Below are 19,167 nucleotides of genomic sequence, written 5' to 3'. Positions count from 1 at the left end.
TTGTCACTTTGACTAAATAGTTTGATCTTTTTCTTGTTTGACCATAAAGCATTTCTCCCAGAACTCCTTTGGCTTGTCTCATTTTGGACCATCTCAGTCCATGGTTATGTAAAACTGGCTTCTTATGGACAGTGACACTACTTTTTCAGCACTTTCCAGTTCCTGGCAGGCTTGGTGGATCTTGGGTTGTTGCTGAACATCCTAACCAATTTCCCTTTCTTCTTACTGTGACTGTTTGGATCTTCTCCCAAACGTTGGCAAAGCGGTGATCTATCCAAATAACTTGTACAACTGTGTGTATGCCGCCCAATTGTTCCTTAAAACAACTCTGATTTTCTAACTATAGCCTGTAGTATGTATAGGATATGAGATATGAGATTTTATTTTAGGAAAATCCAAAGTTGTGTTGTTTAACTGAAGTTTGCTTAATATTTACCATTTTAATTAATAACAAGAATTTTCTAAATTATCCATAAGTCCTGTGGCATTCTGACAGGACAAGCAAGATAAGCAATGCTGTCTAAAAATACATATATATTAATATGTACCATAGGAAGGCAACCTCTTTCTTTTGAACTCAGACAATGCTGTCACTGTCAGATATCTTCGCGCCTGTCAATTAACATGTGCATGCATCCTTCATATTGCTGCCATCTTGTGGCTGCAGTTAGCTATAGTCACTTTTGTCTCAGGATCTCAGAAAAGACCCCAGTTCTCTCTGTTTTGGGGACGTGTCCATTCTCCATTAAAAATTACTTTAACTGGACAAGCTGAAAGGCCAGCTGTGTTTTTCTCGTAGTTTGCACATGCACATTATGGATAAACCACTGGTCTTTGACAGTAATCTGATGGGAGACCAGAGACACTTTCAAAGTAGCATCTATGAAATTATCTGAACATGTTTAACCAGCTGCTTTGTCAAAACATTAGATTCATTTTTCATTCAGATTTTTAATCCCCACTGTGTAGATATTTACAGTTAACTATGTCTGCTCAAGCCTCTTAATTCAGCTGATTCTTTATTATTATTTTATTATAACAATAAAAAAGAGTCGCCCCACACCACTGGCTTTAAGTCGATTTTGTGGGAAAAAATATTCATGCTAAAAGTGCTGAAAATCAAACAGCAAAGTTTGAAGTAACCTTTATTCTCTGAACAGACTATTAGCATGTCTGGAGACTGAATATTCTGAAGACTCTAATACGCCACAGGTCTCTTACTGCTTCCAATACAAAAGGAAATGATTTTTGCCTGACAGTAAGAAGCAGTGAAATTTTGCTCAGTATTCACTGTGTGAGAAGTGAGAAACAACAAGGAATTGCTTGATTTGCATAGTGAATCAAGCCTTATACCCTCATATCACAACCAGCAGTCCTTTATTTTTCCATATATATCCAACAGAGTGCATGTAGAGTATAGGTATACATATTGCCTGGATCATTTTCATTTTCCTTATAGCAGCAGAGAAAATATGCTTCCAGGCCAGCTAGAATTTGTAATTCTATGTTCTTAATCTCTTCTGTGTGTTGGATACAGCCATGTAATCTTTGCACTTATTATACTCAATGTTATTCCTGATTTCTGAGCTCTTCACCTTCCAGGCATTCTGCAAATCCAGCCTATACTTGAAAGCTGAAGCCACGGGTAATACTTTAAATTCAAATTGACTGCTAAATCAAGAGCGTTTCCTTTACTGTCATGTTATGTCCCTTCTAGGGTGAGGCTGAGAAAGAGATACATCTAACTGAAAATATCAGAAAAACAAATCTATCTAACCAATTAGATATGTGTGACATGCATTCCATGATAGATTGATTCACTTGCTGGGTCCACGTCCTCATATGAGGTTTTACAACATTTTAGTAGATAAAGGTGAATGGCTTGGACATGAATTGAGCTCCGGTTTGGGAAAGGCCTTGAAGGAGACTGGCGGAGGCTCCCGGGCCTGGCATATCCCCATGTACGAAATAGAGGTGAAGAAGTTAAAGAATTGTAAAGGGCAGGGAGGGTGGGGCATGTAAACTTGGGGAACATATATAGATGAGAACCGGAAGGAGCGTGTTTGGAGGCGTGGTCCTGCTCCTGAAATTCAGATACTTGTTCCGATACTACACTACACCTAACCTCACTACCTAACATAAAGATGAGAAAAAGAAGTCAGATAGATAGATAGAGAGATAGAGAGATACAGATCAGTTTCAACTTTAAAGTGCAAAATCCAGTGCTGCTGGTGCACTCCAGATGCATTAGCAGACTCAGGACAGCCTGGCAAGTGAATGACCAGATGAAACATGAGACTGGTGAACTAATGAAGCCTGTGAGAGGAGGTGCCATATCAGAATCCACATATAGAATCCCTATAGAATCCACACTAGTGACCACACATGCCAAGAAAGTGAAGTAATGTCCTGTTATTGTTGGACTGGATAATTGATAACTGCTTGCACTTTAGGCACCACTGGCAAGGTGTATTTTAGTGAATTCCTTGAGCTAGTGGTAGGAGTAGATAAACCATTTTTACAGAAATAGTTTTTCTCTGGCTGCATCATTACTCTTGGTTGGATTAGCCGATTATGCAAACTAGTTGTTTGTGGCCCTTTACATCAATATAACGGCGCAAAACTGACATCTAATAAGGAAGAAAGAAAAAGAACAAGTTGTTCTCTATCAAGCTGATAATATCTGCAGACTCAGACTGATGGAACAGAGATGACTGTAAATTAAGTAACACCTCAGAAAGTTTCAATTTATGCCTCATTTGGCAATCAGCCTGTCATCAGAGGGATGATATGGAGGAGGAGGAACACACATGAAAAGTGATGCAGCCTAGAAGGTGTCCCTAGAAAGATATCATTTCAGCATTTTTATATAATTTCTCCTAGATTTTCTCCAAGATTTAGTATTGCATGTCACTGATTTGTCACTCTACCAGGCAGGGTCCAGTGAAATGAGCTTGTAAGGTAAATCCAACAAAGGGAAGCATCAGTGAAAAAGTGTGGCTACAATTCCCACATTAATGCTGAGACAGAACTAATCTGTCTGTGGAATTTAATCTTCATCCTTCTCAATTGCGACCAAGACCCAAAGCTACTTCAGACCACTTGTAGCAGTGACTTTACAGATAAAACAATCTGTTTTCATAGTCGTGGGTCTGTGACCCAGCATTTATGTGTTTGGAAATTTGATTTTGTTTTATTTAATATTCTGAAGTTAAGATTCTGTTCCAGGTTTTGGTTCTTATTGTAGTTGTAATCCCTCTGTTTAATATTTCTTTTTGTTTGTTGTGTTATCTAGTCTTTAGGTTTCTGTTATCATTCTCCCCTGTGTTCCATGTCCCTCCTCATGAAGTCAGCCGTGTCTCTGTTTGTTTACCTTTTTGTCCATGTCAAGTTCGTGTCTTTGTCTCTGTCTCAGTGGTTATGCTTTCTGTTTTATTGTGGTGGCCGGTGTCTCTTGTGCATTATGTTCAGCTTTGCTTCACCTGTGTCGTTACTCCTGATTTGCCCATGCTGTGTTCCCAGCTGTCTCCACTTCCCCATCTACTCCTGTGTGTGTATGTATTGACTGCATCTCTCTCTGTTTCTCGTTGTGTGCTCGTCATTTGTTTTGTACTTCTGTCTGTCTCTATGTTTTCTCCTTAGGCTTAGTCACTTTGCCAGTCAGTTTGTTCCTGCCATGTTTGATCGTACGTTAATTCGGTTTGTTACTAGCAATGAAGATATGTTTTAAGTTCATTTTCTGTTTGACGAGTCCAGCATATGGGTCTTAGATCTGTCTGAGGAACAGTTAGTAAGTTAATTTGTTATATATGAGCAAGCGTGTGTGTGTGTGTGTGTGTGTGTAAATAATAGTATGTGTGCATATATGTATGTGTGTCTGTCTGATTTATGATGGGAGATGTAAGGTACAAGGATGGAATGTTAAAGTCAAATGACAGAAATGTGTGGTAACAGTGTTGCATACCAGTCATTTTGTTCTCGCCACCATGTTAGTAAATCATAATCATTCCGAACCAATAGCCTGGTGCGATCTCCATACAGTTTACCCCGCCCCATTTCTCTATATAAACAAACACGCTTAACTCCAGCTGATGCAGAGAAAATAGTGTCGATGTTGCAAGTAAGAACTCTGCATCTGTAGGTAAGAAATAAGGAGAAGGTCTGACTGGAGCCAGTAATGGTGTTTGAGATCCAAGGAGGAAGCCAGAAGTGGTGCAACTTTCCAAAGTGTTTCTACAGGAGTGACTATTTAAAAATAAAATAAAATACATAAAAACAAGACTCAGGGTGAAATAATGGGAATGCTGAATATAATTTCCTGTGAGATACTCACTGTTCACCGTTCACTGCTCAAGTAAAAAAAAGTTTTGAATTAAAGCTTTATGTGAAAAAAATAATGACTACAAGAAAAAGAAGAAAACAGGAGTATAATGTATCACATGATACAGTAGTATCATGTTTTCTTTCAACCCCAAAAGGAATAGTGCCAAGAAATTATAATATCAAGCAATGCTTTTTTTATTGAAAGATAAGAACATTTAAGATACAGCAAGAGATGAGATAAGGGATAATGGAATATGTTTAAATTAAAAAGTTAAAGCCTACACCTTTCCATTTAGTTTTTTTGTTTTCATTACATACATTTTTAAAATTGTAATTCTGAGCATTTTGTGGCTTTTGATATTTTGGAAAATTGAAAATAATACCCAAAAGAAAATATAAAAAAATGTTATTAATAGTGTTTTTATTAGAGGTTTTAGTTGTAAAAGTAGTTTCAGTAGTTTTAGTTTAAGTCATAATTTAGTAGTAGTTTTCATTTTTAACACGAATACTCCCCGCTGCATATTACAAATTTTCATTCGGTGTCAAAAATGACAAATTGAATGATAAACTGTTACATCCTTAGCAAAGCTGTGTAGAGCCTCAAACTGACAGTATCCACGTCTGTTTCATGAAGTCCCACGCAGAATAGTCAATGTGTCTCTGGTCATGCAGGTTTGCATAGGTTAGTGTAGTCAGGCTAGTGTGGTCCTGGAAACTGAATGTGTCTGACATTGACTATTCTGTGTGGGACTTCATGAAACAGATGTGGATATTGTCATAACCTCATGCATATATACATATTTGGTTGAGTCTAACATCTTCTGATAATATGCTTGCCTTCCTGTCAAAGATAGAAATCTCTTTTCAGTTACACCAGTGACATAGTAGTCCAGTTACATTTTTCAAGGTAATAGGCAAATTCAGTTTTCAGTTCAATTAAATTAAATTCTGTTTTATTTATACAGTGCCAAACCACAACAACAGTTGCCTCAAGGCACTTTATATTGTAAGGTAAAGACCCTAAAATAATCAAAGAAAACAGAAAAAACACCCCTACACATCATAGTAAGCGCCTTGGCAACACTGGAAAAGAAAAACTCCCTTTTAACAGGAAGAAATCTCCAGCAGAACCAGGCTCAGGGAGGGGGCCATCTGCCAGTTGGGGTGAGGGGAGGAAGACAAGACAAAGATCTTAACTGTAACCCAGTATTTTCTTTCTGTTCTTCCTTTTTTTAAAAGTTGATTCATTTATATTGTCTTTGTATTGTTATAAGAGAGGAACTTCACTTACCATGATACCCATGTCCCAGTGAGGATAGCTTTTAACTACAGTCTTTTTTTTTCTTTTAATCAAGTTGTTTTTTAGAATAAAACAATGTTAATCCTTTCCCATGAGAGCATTTGATCCTTTGAGCCCAAGGTCTTGTTAAAAAGCTAAACTAAACAATACAAAGATTATTGTATCCTAATACTAAACACTGTCTCCTAGGACACCATCCTTCCACTTGTGAGCATCACTCAGGGACATATTAGGTGCATACCACAATCTCATGGCCTGAGGCAGCACAACATACAACATGTGATATTCATTCTGCTTTGCTGTGTTTTGTAGCCTGCAGAGTTTGTCTTGATAATGATATGTAAAACACACCAATGACTCATTAATAATCACTAAATTACTCCAGAGTCTCACCTTTCTTTTAGGCACCAAAAGCGAGTCAGAACATAAATCCTAAAAGCATATAAATCAAATTATGGCTGATGGTTATTTTGAATGTAAGATAAGGGAATTGTAGGAGAAAGGGTTCAGGGTTGGAGTAGATCAGTGTGAGTCAATTTAACATTTTTTATATTGATAGAAGTGCAGCTGTGTGTATGTTCTAAAAGTAATGTACTCACATGTAATGTAGTGTAGAAGCCTTGTTTAACACTGGACTACTATGTGACTTTCCTTATCCCTGAAGGATGAATACCTAGTCAGGCATAACACTAAGAGATGAGACAGCTCATGTCTTTCTTCATTATGGTCAGGTGCCCATCCCAGTTCCTTGTTGTTGTTGCTTGTTGTGAACCTCATGTTCTTTTTCCTTTGATCATAAGTCCCAGGGAAATAGTGTCAATCTGACAGTTGCAGCATGAGACAGAGAGCATATATATCATACAGGGCAGCATCTCTTACTTGATGCCAAAGACTATACAGTTATTTGTGCACCACTGGTAGGGGTGGAAGATACAGCAGATTGATAGAAAGCATTTTCACTACTAGATTGAGCTAATAATAATCCACTTATGTTGGCCAGATACTGCATGTTAAATTTCTTTAAATGTTGTGTTTGTGTCAGGATAAGTTAATGATGTATTTTTTCTGTGGATTATCATTCTTCATGCTTTTTCTTAACAAGTTAACTGTTTTGTTTTTTGTTTGGTTTTTTGGTCATGCTATTTTGCAGCTCATTCAGTATTTGATGGATTAACCTAAGTTATTTTGTTGAAATTTCTATAAGTTTTGTGAAATTTACTATCAGATGTATATAGTTATTTATTTTCCAGAAAGGATGAACCCTTTATGGATGACATTAACTAAGTATAGTCTTTCATGGAGAAGAGCTAGGCTTGTCCTCTTTAGTCTTTTGTGGACAGGGATTTTTGCCTATAGCTCGTACCAAGATCAATGTGAGATAATTCCTGGCACGATGAGCCTACCTGCACTGGAAAAAAAGGGGGACATCATATTAGGAGGACTCTTCTCCCTCCATGACATGGTGGTGGAGCCCAGTCTGTCTTTCACTTCTACACCTCCGTCTACACAGTGCATGAGGTAAGAGTTCTTTAAATATCCTTAACATTGCTGTTTGAAACTTCACATTAAGGATCTTGAAATATAGTGTAAGCTGGCAATATCATTTTTGCTGATTCTGAAGAGCTATAATTAAAAGCATGTAGAAATAAAAATAAACTTTTAATGCAAAATATTTTGTTTATTATAGATACAAAATAACTTAAGCTTTACAATTTCCCCCAAACTGCAATAAGTTTGAGAATCTTCTTAAAGTTCTTTTAAGAACAATTAACTGTAATTAATGCACACACTGTACACCCAGCTTTACCTGAAATTTTATCTAGCAAACAAACACAGGTGCAACACATTTATGTAACAAAACAAATGTCAGTTGCTGACATAATTTTACAGAATGTTTATAAATTGACCAAATAACAGGACACTGATCATTTCCTCTGTTTTAACCTGTTTCCATTATTTTCCTTATAAGTAGTGATCCGTTGTGCATACCGAGGCTGCTGGGTTGTGACTAGATTCGACTTCTTGTTAGCTTTAGCTTGTGCCACATTGCCTTTGTTAGAAATCTTTAAAACATACATGTTCAGCTGGGTTAAGATCATTTAAGTGTCACAAATGTTAGTTGACAGGATTATTTTCATTGTGGTCCCTCACCTGTTAGCTTTGGTGAACTTTGTGTCTACTCTCACAGAAAGGAGCTTGTATCCTAGCAACATGGTAGCGTGTAGCAAGTAATTATTTGCTTGCATCACTGTGCATGTGTTGTACATGCATGAAACGTGAGACTACGTGAGACTGGTATGCCAGTTAGCAGTCCTGACTCAGAACAATGGAAATCATCCAATTCTAGTCCCTGGCCCGTGCATCTCAAATTTAAATTTCTTGCTGTTTTCTTCCAGGTTTAATTTTCGGACATTCCGTTGGATGCAAACTATGATCTTTGCCATTGAGGAAATTAACAGAAAGGGCAATCTCCTTCCGAACATCACACTGGGCTATAAGATATATGATTCATGCAGTACACCCCATCAGGCTCTAAAGGCTGTATTAGAGTTAATGGGTACAGAGAACAATTCAGGAGGAAATACACACCAGCAAGGCGTCTGTCGTGAGTCCATACCAGCAGTGATTGGAGATGGGGGCTCTACTCAGTCTCTTGTAGTTGCTCATTTCTTGGGAGTCTTTCATGTGCCACAGGTAGGTTTGTCACAGCTTGTAAACTACTCTGTAATCGACATAGTAGTGTGCATTGCTTATTGTCAATTTTTTTGAATTACCACTAGGGTAGGTCAAGCCTGTGAATGAAATCCAAAAAACTAATTAAAGAGTCTTTTAAGGTTCAACACCGGTCATAAGGTTTTATTTTACATTGAAATTTATGAGTTTTTTTTGTTTGTTTTGTTTTTATAGGTTAGCTATTTCTCAAGCTGTGCATGTCTCAGTGACAAAAACAAGTTCCCCGCCTTTTTAAGGACCATGCCCAGTGACTTCTTCCAGGTTAACTGCAACACTCAAACAAAAATATATTTTGCATTGTTTTTTTGTTTTGTTTTATATTTGTTTTTTGTTTTGGTTCTCTGTGTTAGTCTTCTTGTTTTTTTTTCTACTGCCAGGTAGATGCACTACTACAACTTGTCAAGCATTTTGGCTGGACTTGGGTGGGTGTGATTGCAGGGGATGATGATTATGGTCGTGGTGGGGCTAATATCTTTATAAATGAGGTGAGTCAGACAATTACAAATAAATGTATTCATAATAAAATCGCATTGTTTTCCTTTTCTTTGAGTATCTTCCTAAAATAACTATGAAAATGATATTTGCTGTTATTTATCTTCTTTATTGCTCTCTTAGGTTACAAAGTTGGGTGCTTGTGTTGCTCTTCATGAAATTATACCTAAGAACAGAGCGCAGAGCACGATATCATCTATTGTTTCCAACATCCAATCATCTGGGGTTTGGGTGATTCTGGTGTTTGCTGTGGAACAAGATGCAGCAGTTCTGTTTGATGAAGTGCTCAGGTATGACACTGGATTCTTCCACAAGTCCTCAGTATCATCTGTTTTATTTGCTGACTTTAAGTCTATAATGTTTTTTTTATCACTGTAAAAACACAAATCTACATGTTTCATGAATTCAGAATGGAGCTTGCTGGGATACAATGGCTGGCCAGTGAGGCTTGGAGCACAGCTGCCATTCTTTCCACCCCTAGAAAGTACCATCACATCCTCCAGGGTTCGATGGGATTTGCCATTCGGCGAGCAGACATACCTGGATTGCGAGATTTCCTTCTTCGTTTGAATCCCTTAAGCTCAGATGCAAGTAATGATCCCTTCCTGGCACCCTTCTGGGAAGAGGTGTTTCAGTGCAGTCTGGGTGTACAGGCTGAAGATCAAAAATATAATACTGAGGGTAAACCTCCATGCTCTGGAACAGAAGAGTTGCAGAGCATAGCAAATATCTATTCAGATGTGTCACAGCTAAGGATTTCCTACAATGTCTATAAAGCTGTGTATGCCCTTGCCCATGCAATCAAGGCTATGAGAAGCTGTGTGAAAGGAAAAGGACCATTTCTTCAGCAAGCATGTCCAGATATGGACAATATAAAGCCATGGCAGGTACTACTTTGTTTAATAATTCATTCTAAATTTACAGAAGTCACTTTACTCAAATGATCATATCTACTTTTTTTTAGCTGCTTCATTATATAAAACAGGTAAAATATTTCAACACTTTTGGTGACGAAACAAAGTTTGATGAGAATGGCGACCCTACAGCCATGTATGACCTTGTTAACTGGCAGCTGAAGCCAAATGGAAAAATGGATTTTGTCACTGTAGGTAAATTTGATGAGACGACTGCAGCTTCACACCATAAACTTCAAATCCAGGAAGAGAACATTTTATGGACTGGTAACCAAACCAAAGTAAGGGTCTCAGCAGAATACAACAATATTTTCTGAACTGTAATTTGTATATTCAGGTTTTCATTATGTGACCAGTGTAGTTTGTGATTCCACTTTGGCTTAGGTTCCCTTGTCAGTATGCAGCAATGTTTGTCCCCCAGGGACCCGGAAAGCAATCAGACCTAACTTCCCTATCTGCTGCCATGATTGTGTGGTTTGTGCAGCTGGGGAGATTAGCAATCAGACTGGTGAGGAAATGCCATTTGGCCACATTACTGTTTACAATGTCACTTACCCAGTGCATTTGCTGTGGAAAAGTCACAATATAACAGTTAAGGCCTTTCTGTCTTTCCTTTAGATGCCATAGAGTGTATCCGATGCCTGCCAGAGTTCTGGTCCAGTGCTGAGAAGACTGCCTGCATCCCCAAACAGATGGAATTCCTTTCCTTTAGTGACACTATGGGAATCATTCTGATGGTTATTTCCCTCACTGGCATCTTCAGCACCTGCTTTGTGGTCTTTATATTCTACTGTCACAGAAGCACCCCCATTGTTAGGGCTAATAACTCTGAACTGAGCTTCCTGCTACTCTTGTCTTTGACTCTGTGTTTCCTGTGTTCCCTGATCTTCATCAGTCAGCCCTCTAAGTTGTCCTGCCTGCTGCGCCACACAGCATTTGGAATTACCTTTGTCCTCTGTATCTCCTGCATTCTGGGGAAAACTATAGTGGTCCTAATTGCCTTCAAGGCTACACTTCCAGGCAGTCATGTCATGAAATGGTTTGGGCCTTTGCAGCAAAGGATAATCATTACCTTTTGTACACTTGTCCAGGTAAAGACTTTTGGGTTTTTATTAAGATGAATTATAGAGCATTTCTTTAAAAAGTTGAAATACTAAACGTGTACTTTTTTTTAAATAAAGGTAATCATCTGTACAGTATGGCTGGTTGTTGCTCCCCCAATGCCACAAAAACTAATGCCACGTGATAGCCCTATTGTCATTCTTCTCTGTGACAAAGGTTCCCATCTAGCATATGCTCTGGTCCTGGGCTACATTGGCCTGCTGGCTTGCCTCTGTCTCGTCTTGGCTTTTCTGGCGAGGAAACTTCCGGACAATTTCAATGAGGCCAGAATCATCACATTCAGTATGATAATTTTTTGTGCTGTGTGGATAGCATTTATTCCTGCCTACATCAGCTCTCCTGGAAAGTACTCCACAGTCACGGAGGTGTTTGCTATCTTGGCCTCAAGTTATGGATTGCTGGGCTGCATCTTTGCCCCCAAGTGCTACATAGTCCTACTAAGGCCGGAAAAGAACACAAGGAAACATCTCATGTCCAAAACATCAGCATCCAAAAGATTTTAGAACATTTTATTAATTTAATTTTGGAACTTACAGTCACTTGCTATTTTTCACATAGTTTAAACTAATTAATCAGCTAACAGTTGTGTGTATTTGATTGGGAAATAAATGCAAGTGGTAGCATCAGTGTTTTGCCACCAGATGGTGGTAGTGTGCTGTCAATTGTCTCTTCTGCTGTTTATCATATCAGGAAATGTAAGATACCTTTATTCTTTCCAAGAACTTTTCCAAGTGTCTCAGTGTGTCACTCACTCACACACACTCACACACACACACACACACACAGGGACACACTGATACAGACACACAATATCCATCATCAGAACACCACCAAAATAATGGACACAAATCATGGTCATCCTGTCAGTGCTGACTACATGGGTTCTTTATCCTGTTAACTGAATGCATGAACATTATTTTTTCTTCTACTTTTTTTTCTTTACAACCCCACAGTTGTATTTTTTAGGCTACAAACGTCTTTGACATCTTCAGTGGAAATTTGAAGGACAAGTCATTGCCAGATATGAATGGGTTTTGGCAACGGTGTCCATGCTGATTTGACCTGAGATAGAATGATGAGGCCCAGGGTTTCTGAGGTATGCTCTCTAGAAATCCCAGCTGTCATTTGTTAATTAAATCCTACTCCTGGGGCCTTTACATATAAACATCACGCTTGGCTGTTCCCTACAATAACAAACTAAAGCATTAGACATTTTCCTGGCTTACCCAGCTGCTCTCAAGCTAACATTGATTATCCAACACTGATTGATCTGTTGTTCCTCCCAAGGCAGAGGAATACTTTGGGAAATGGAGAAATAGTGGGCCTCTGTCACTCATTTAAGATAGACAGGGAAAACAAGTGAGTGGGAGTGGCACATAGACAAAAGTGACTCGCTGATTTACATTTATTTATTTTTTAATCTACACCCTGTTTACACTTAGCCTTTGTATCTTGTCTGTATGCAAATTCCAATACAACTCCTATTTCTTTTCAAAGTGCACTGCCTGCCTGATGGATTTCAGAGTAATCATTTAGATCATAACTGTGTTTGCTAGATGTAATTGAAGAAACCAGAATAATCTCCATTGGAGGGTTAAATAATTAATTTGGTTTAAAAGGAGAAAACTTCAATAAAATGAATGGTCTTTAAATATACAGACATACAGAATTAATTTGAAGTGTGGCTTGGCGTTAAAAATATAAGTGACTGTGAAGAATGCACACGTTCAGGATTCGAGTAAATCCATTTCCAAAAATATTGACAGAGAGCCCAGTGGGACAACACAGGTTTTGCTGACAGAGTGATAGGGTGAGGGCATGAATTCTTCGTACATACAGCTATTTTCTATTTACAGCTATTTACTCTCACCATTTATGACTCTTTGTTTTTTTTTGTTATGTGGTAAATGCAGATTAAATGTTTATCAGATTACCCAAGAGCTTACATCAGTGGCAGAGATTAGAATAATTAATAGTAAGACTGTATCATGATTATGAAGTGGTTAAAATAAGATATACTGTAAGTATAAGGAATGATTGAATTTGAGATAAACATATGACTAAATTCATACAAACTGTTCACTATAAATTCCAGCAGCCCTACATTAAGTAACAGCATGATGCTGCGGTTCATTACAGTATACTTTAAAGGAGCTGTTTGTAAAGTTGGTAGGTAAATACTCTGTTACTATGTCAAAATGCTGCAACTGTTGAAAATTTGATTTTGTTGATTAATACTCAGCAAACTTTTCCTTAAAGGTTTGTAAGCAATAACAGCAGCAATTAGCCTTTAGTCTCACAGACTCCATTATGACAAGCCATCAAAGCAACATAGCTGGCAGAGATGGAAAAAAAAAATCTCATATCTCTTTCCTGGATTGCTAGAAGGGAAATGTTCAACAAAATTAAGACATTATATGGATAATAAAAAAGAACAGATTAACACAAGTAAAAGTTAATCACAACAAAACCCTTGCCTGCATTTGAGGAAGTGCAAGTCACTGGATATTTGTGCAAAACGATATTTTTAAAAGATAAAAGCTTCTGAGAGTCATTTCGTGTAGCTGCAGGACTGTTGCAGTTTATTGTTAGGTGCAGTATTTCTATTATCCACTCTTTTCAAATGCACCATTGTTACCAATGACATCAAAGGACACGATGTATGACACAAAACAATTTTAAGGAAGTAGGTAAGGAAGGTAAGTCTATATATTTGTCACACTGTATAACCATCATGCACCATGACCTGAAATCTATTTTTGTGACGATGGTCTTTCTTTTGCTATATTCCCAAAGCTTTCTGTAGTTCTCTGCTCCTCACACCAACTCTTTTGAGGTAGCTTTTTCTTTCTTTTACCTATTATGTAGTAAGAGAAATAGTCACATGGGAGATGGGCACCATAGTAACTGCAGCAGAAACTAATGGTCTCTTCCATAATAGCACCATTCACTGGAGCCCACATCGTTGCCTCCATTATATAGGACACCAAATGATTAGAGGGTTTTAAAAAAAATCCTCTGAAATTGAAGGAGCAAGAGTGATGATGTCTTTTTTTGATACACTATGAGTCACCATGTTAATCTAATTAGGTACCAGATTCATTTTTGGAGCGGTTCAAAATGGGAGGACAGATAAGAAATGTGTTGACAGAATGAACACGAGAGACAGCAATACAGTTTCTCACACTGAATAATATGTGAGAGAGCAAACAATTCTCACAATGTGCAGCACACTCGCACGTGAGCTCTGATGAATGTTTATTGGACTGTCATATGAGTAGCACCAAATGAGCTCATGAGCTGATAGTATGATAAAATTTCTGTTCTATTTATGCAGGAATACACACTCATCCTTAGAGTAAGGTAAGCTGAAAATGGACAGTTCAATCTCATTTTATCTAACCATTAGGGAAAGGTGTCATGATAAATACATCACATTTTGTAAAGGGTCAGTACTTGGTCAGATTTTGCTTCACTTTCATGTTAAGGCTGTTATGTTCTTTCCTATCGATCAATGTGTCATGCTATTAGGACATCAAGATTTATTCTTGTTTGTTGGATTGATTCCTAGTTTTGTTTGTTTTGTTTGTAAGTGTATGTGTGTTTTGTCTCAGGCATCAGAAGAAGAATAAAAAAGACTTTGGTGCAAAACAGAACATAGCACCTTAACTGCAGTACAGTGCAAATACCTTCTTTGCGCAAGTATCAGTTCCAGGACAACTAATGTACTGCTGGCACAAAGGCCACTCGGGCATTGCAGAAGATCAGCATACTGAAGGTGATTAGTTTGGCTTCATTAAAGTCAGGACGTTTGCTGGCTAGAAGGCCAGGAGGAGGCAGACAAAGGCCAGTAGACCAATGTAGCCCAAAACTAGTGAGAGGCACTATACTGACCCCACTGCACATTCAGTAATGATCTTGGTTCCCTATTGTCCATGATGTCTGTTTCTGCTGGCTGACGAGCAGGCAAAGTCAGCCACAGTGCACAGATCAGTGCCTGTGAAAATAAGGTTGAATCAGGAAATGGAAAGGGAAATATGTTTAGAATACAAATCATATTAGGAAATTCAAATTGTGAATATAAAGCAGTTTGCAGTGCACAGGGCTTTGAACAAGACTAAATCTCTGTTGCTTGTCCCCACATGGGCACTAGCGTGAAAAGTACGCCATTCACTACAGACTTAAAGGAGTGCTATGTTTTAAACATAGGATCACCTCTACAGAGGGCAAATTCCCAACCTCTGCTGACAATACATCAGGTTCTCCTGTGGAACCACAGAATGAAAACCCACCAGGACCACCAAAGCTCAACTCAGCAGGCAGCAGATAGACAACATAAATCAGACTGCAAAGTAATATCTGGCCACAATAGACCGAAATGCTGGCTCCCCAAAGAAAACCTCCTCGGAAAAGAAGCAAATTCAGTGAAAGCAGGAGCATGAAATTCATCTCTGGGTGATTGGCTCACACCTCAAATCAAGGGAGATTTTTTTTTTAAATTTTAAGACTTTATGAATGACAAAACTGCATTATGATTATATAATAATTATATTTTTTTGGCATGATAAAAAAGATGCAGTTCTTTCAAAAATGTGATTTAAAACCTGTGATGGTGCTACACTTTACCAGAAGTGTGTGTTGTTAGTATAAATAACCAATTCGGGAAAAGATGTGCCAGCAATCTCTACTCATTTGTCAGTGCAGCCTCAGCTGTGACAATCGAATGAATGATGGTGTTTTTTGGAGAAAAAAAGAATTATCTGTGAAAACACAAAGAGAAAGGCAGCACGCAAGAGAGAGGGATAACAGTTATGTTTAGGCTTTTCCTTATGTTAAGTAACAAAACCTAATGACTCGTAAAATGCAGAAAGGCAAGAGCAATTGGAGATTATGACAAGGAGGAGGAGTAGCACTATTATAGTAATGACTTACACGTTGTAGGGAAACCGCATGTACAGGACATTTCCCTAAAGTTTCCTTTAATTTTCTAATCCGTGAACTTTAAAGAAAATATTTCAATGAAAAAAAAATTGCTTCTCATTAAGATTTTAAAGGCCTCAATAATTAATAGTTACCGTGGAGCTACATGAAATTATTATATTAAAATACCTTATGGTTCCACATTTCACCTTAATATTAATATGACAACTGGAAGGCGTTTTGAAGTGTGAAATATAGTTTTTACTGATACATAAAATGAATGGAAAACTTTTTTAAAGAAAGGCTACGGATATGGGTTGGTCTATAGCACAAGACACACATTATTTATGTATTTCATTTCTCTTAAATGTATCTGAAGAAGAACTATTTTCCAGTTATTATTATGTATTTATTCAAACACTATTTCAGTATAATGAAACCAGAAAAGTACCTTTTTCTCCCTCAACACAAGGCCAGCAGTCAAGGAAACATGTAAGTCTCCCTTTCAGCACTGCTCTCCTTGAACCAGGAGGACAAGGACTACCATATATACACCCAGGCACTCAGGACCAGTTAACATGGTAATATTACATCAGACACTGAGAATTCAAAAGAAGTCACATTCAGACTTCAGAACAAGATTCTGAGTGTGTAAAAGAGATTCGGGGGGGGGGAGTCAACTTTTCTCACTTTATGGGAATTGCTTCCTTACGACCACTCAGTCAGTGTCAATGTGTAACTGATCCTCTCATCACAAGATGACCAACAGTGTCAAACTATTGTTTCATATCCTGTCAGAGACCATTCAATGTCATATGAGACTGTCCAGGGGTCCAAAGGCTTCAGTTTGTACCTTTAAATGAAATTCTACAATCTTGAGAAGGCACAGATGTTATCAGTTTTAGAAATGAAAAGAGCCAATCCTGTCCCGTCTCAGATAGCACTATCTGCAAGAAGTGGCACGATATTTTTAAGAGACCAGTTGAACCCAACTGTAGTCATGCAGTCATGCATGTCTTTTTGAGCTTCAAAGGCATGTGCATCTTTTATTTCATTGCATTTGAAATTCTTGCTGGGGCACATTTGTGTACACATGCATTTCAATGCCTAAATGTCTCTCCTTGCTGAATAGTTATGCAAATAAATAGTACAATCCCTGAAAAAAGATAGGACACTGTGCAAAATGTTAACAGAAATGTCATTAAGAACAGAATGCAATGATTTGCAAATCACATATTTTATTTACAATAAAACATAGAAATCATAAACCAGAGTCATATTGAATTTGATGGCATTAACACATCTCAAAATCTGTGACAGAGCCATATTTACTACTGTGTAGCATTAATTTTTCTTTTAGCAAAAGGCTGTTTATGTCTGAGAACTATGGAGAGCAGTTACTGTTACTTTTGTCCTATTCTTGTCTGATCAAGGATTCTAGCTTTTCAACAGTCCTGGCTGTTCTTTGTTGTTGTTGTTTTGTTTCATGATGTGTCAGCACATCACAGGCAGCACGATGGAACAGTGGTTAGCACTGTTGCCTCACGGCAAGAAAGTCCTGATTTTTGTTTTCACCACCTGGCTGTGTGGAGTTTACATGTTCTCCCTGTGCTTGTCTCCGGGTGCTCCAGCTTCCTCCCAGAGTCCAAAGATGCAATTAATAGGGTCAGGTTAACTGGTAAGCTGCCCATATGTGTGATTATGAGTGCAAAAGGTTGTCTGTCTCTCTGTGTTAGGCTCCACTCCCCACCCCCCCGCCACAAGTGATAATTGGAATAGAATGGATAGATGGATGGATGGATGGATGGATGGATGGAAGCCTATGTTCCTCTTAAATGTATTCTTAAACCTTTCAATATGGAGGGTTGCTTTCCAGATCTGGAAGCTGCCAATTCAATTCAAAGTAATGAACTGAGTTCTGATAGCAAGGTGGATCCATGTTTTGCGTAACAGAGCTTTAACTAGTAATTTAGGATGGTGAACTGTGTTCACAGACAGTGCCTTCCAGAAGTTTTCCTGAGCCTAGGCAGTGATTTCCATGAATTATGGAATTATTTTGTTTTAACACAGTGCTGCCAGTGGTCTTAAATAACACTGGCATCCAATACTGTTGCTACTTAAGCTAATTAGCCACTAAATGTCAATCAAGTTGTATCTTTTCAGTAGCACTTACTTTTTAGCCTATTGTTGCCCCCGTCCAACTTTATTGAGAATCTTGCTATCACTGAATTCAACACAAGCTAATATTTCATGAAAAAGCAAAATGTCATTTAGTAGATATTTTATGTTCTACTGTGAATAAAATATCAGTTTATGACATTTACAAATCATTGAATTCTGTTTCCATGTCTTTTTCTTTAAAGAAAGTAAGAAAGAAGCCAGTTGAGGTAGTTCGGGCATTTGACAAGGATACCTCCTGGTTGCCTCCTAGGTGAGGTATTCCAGGCATGTCCTACAAGGAGGAGGCCCCTGGTCAGACACAGGACTTGCTGGAAAGATTATATCTCTCAGCTGGCTTGGAAACATCTTGGCGTCCCCCTGGATGACCTGGAGGAGGTGGCTGGGGTGAGAGAATCCTGGGTTTTTCTGCTCAGACTGCTGTCCCCAGAACTCCAACCCAGATAAGCAGCAGAAAATGGATTAATTAATTAATTGCATTTTCTTTCCATGTTAGTACTAAGAGAGCAACCGCACAGTGTTCCTTGGAGTTTTATGAAAGGATCAGAACTGGGGTGCATGAAGTTCACGAGGCATCCTTTCTGTGTGAAAAGCCAGAGATATCAACCTTCCACAAAGCAAATAGTATTGTCCTATCAAATGAGAGGACGTTATATGGGATGCAAACAGTAATCTATACGACTCAAGCCTCATTACCAATTCACAGCTTAAGTACCTGAAGAGCTGAGAAGCAGAGGTGTATTATGTAGAGTTCAAGCTTTCAGCAGTGCTTTGAATTACCACCTTTGGTTAGTCCTTCGAATAAAAACGGGAATTGGAGGCTTTAAGAATACAGAGGAGGAACTCATAGAACTACTTTAATAAGGAGGCATTGCTTTGAGTTTGTTTGCAACCCCCTGAATCCTAAATCTGCCAGAATCATCATATGCAGACAGCAATTCCACCCAAGTCCATCCCATCAAGGGCAGCAGCTCAACTATGGCTCATGCTTGTGCAGCATCACTGGGCAATGAAGGCTAGGTAGCTCACCTGTGAAGAATAGCAGTGGTTAGAGTGACAGATGATAGAAAGAGACAGAAAGACAGTTTAAAAAGACAGAGACAGCGAGTTTGAAAAAAATGGAAATTGACACATCAGTTGAGTTTTAAAATATGAGTAATCCTAGCGAAAGACTTCATTTTTGAG

General features: G+C 38.3%; 1 protein-coding gene across 2 annotated transcripts; it reads left to right on the top strand.

Annotated features, from left to right (window-relative positions):
• The first annotated feature begins 3,190 nt into the window (after positions 1 to 3,190).
• On the top strand, positions 3,191 to 11,497 carry LOC100698432 (extracellular calcium-sensing receptor). 2 transcript variants are annotated; one of them, XM_019367182.2, is made up of 11 exons: positions 3,191 to 3,554; positions 6,859 to 7,141; positions 8,020 to 8,317; positions 8,531 to 8,617; positions 8,734 to 8,841; positions 8,972 to 9,138; positions 9,258 to 9,735; positions 9,813 to 10,043; positions 10,147 to 10,270; positions 10,381 to 10,853; positions 10,944 to 11,497. In XM_019367182.2, exons 1-11 carry the CDS (start codon positions 3,332 to 3,334, stop codon positions 11,385 to 11,387), a joined length of 2,916 nt encoding a protein of 971 aa, XP_019222727.1. In that variant the 5' UTR covers positions 3,191 to 3,331; the 3' UTR covers positions 11,388 to 11,497. The 2 variants fall into 2 exon arrangements, with proteins under 2 accessions (XP_019222727.1, XP_003454863.2); XM_003454815.3 differs by lacking the exon at positions 3,191 to 3,554 and having other exon boundaries at positions 5,353 to 7,141.
• Positions 11,498 to 19,167: the final 7,670 nt, after the last annotated feature.

This window comes from Oreochromis niloticus, linkage group LG14 (genome assembly GCF_001858045.2).
Source record: "Oreochromis niloticus isolate F11D_XX linkage group LG14, O_niloticus_UMD_NMBU, whole genome shotgun sequence".
Lineage (NCBI taxonomy): Eukaryota > Metazoa > Chordata > Actinopteri > Cichliformes > Cichlidae > Oreochromis > Oreochromis niloticus.
This window is presented reverse-complemented; position numbering and strand designations above follow the sequence as displayed.

Bases quoted from the DNA above. Each gene is read 5' to 3' on its own strand.
- LOC100698432 (XM_019367182.2), top strand. From the start codon at position 3,332: ATGTCCCTCCTCATGAAGTCAGCCGTGTCTCTGTTTGTTTACCTTTTT. The intron at 8,318-8,530 runs GTAGGTTTGTCA...TTGTTTTTATAG, and splicing joins GAGTCTTTCATGTGCCACAG to GTTAGCTATTTCTCAAGCTG. The intron at 10,044-10,146 runs GTAAGGGTCTCA...ACTTTGGCTTAG, and splicing joins GGACTGGTAACCAAACCAAA to GTTCCCTTGTCAGTATGCAG.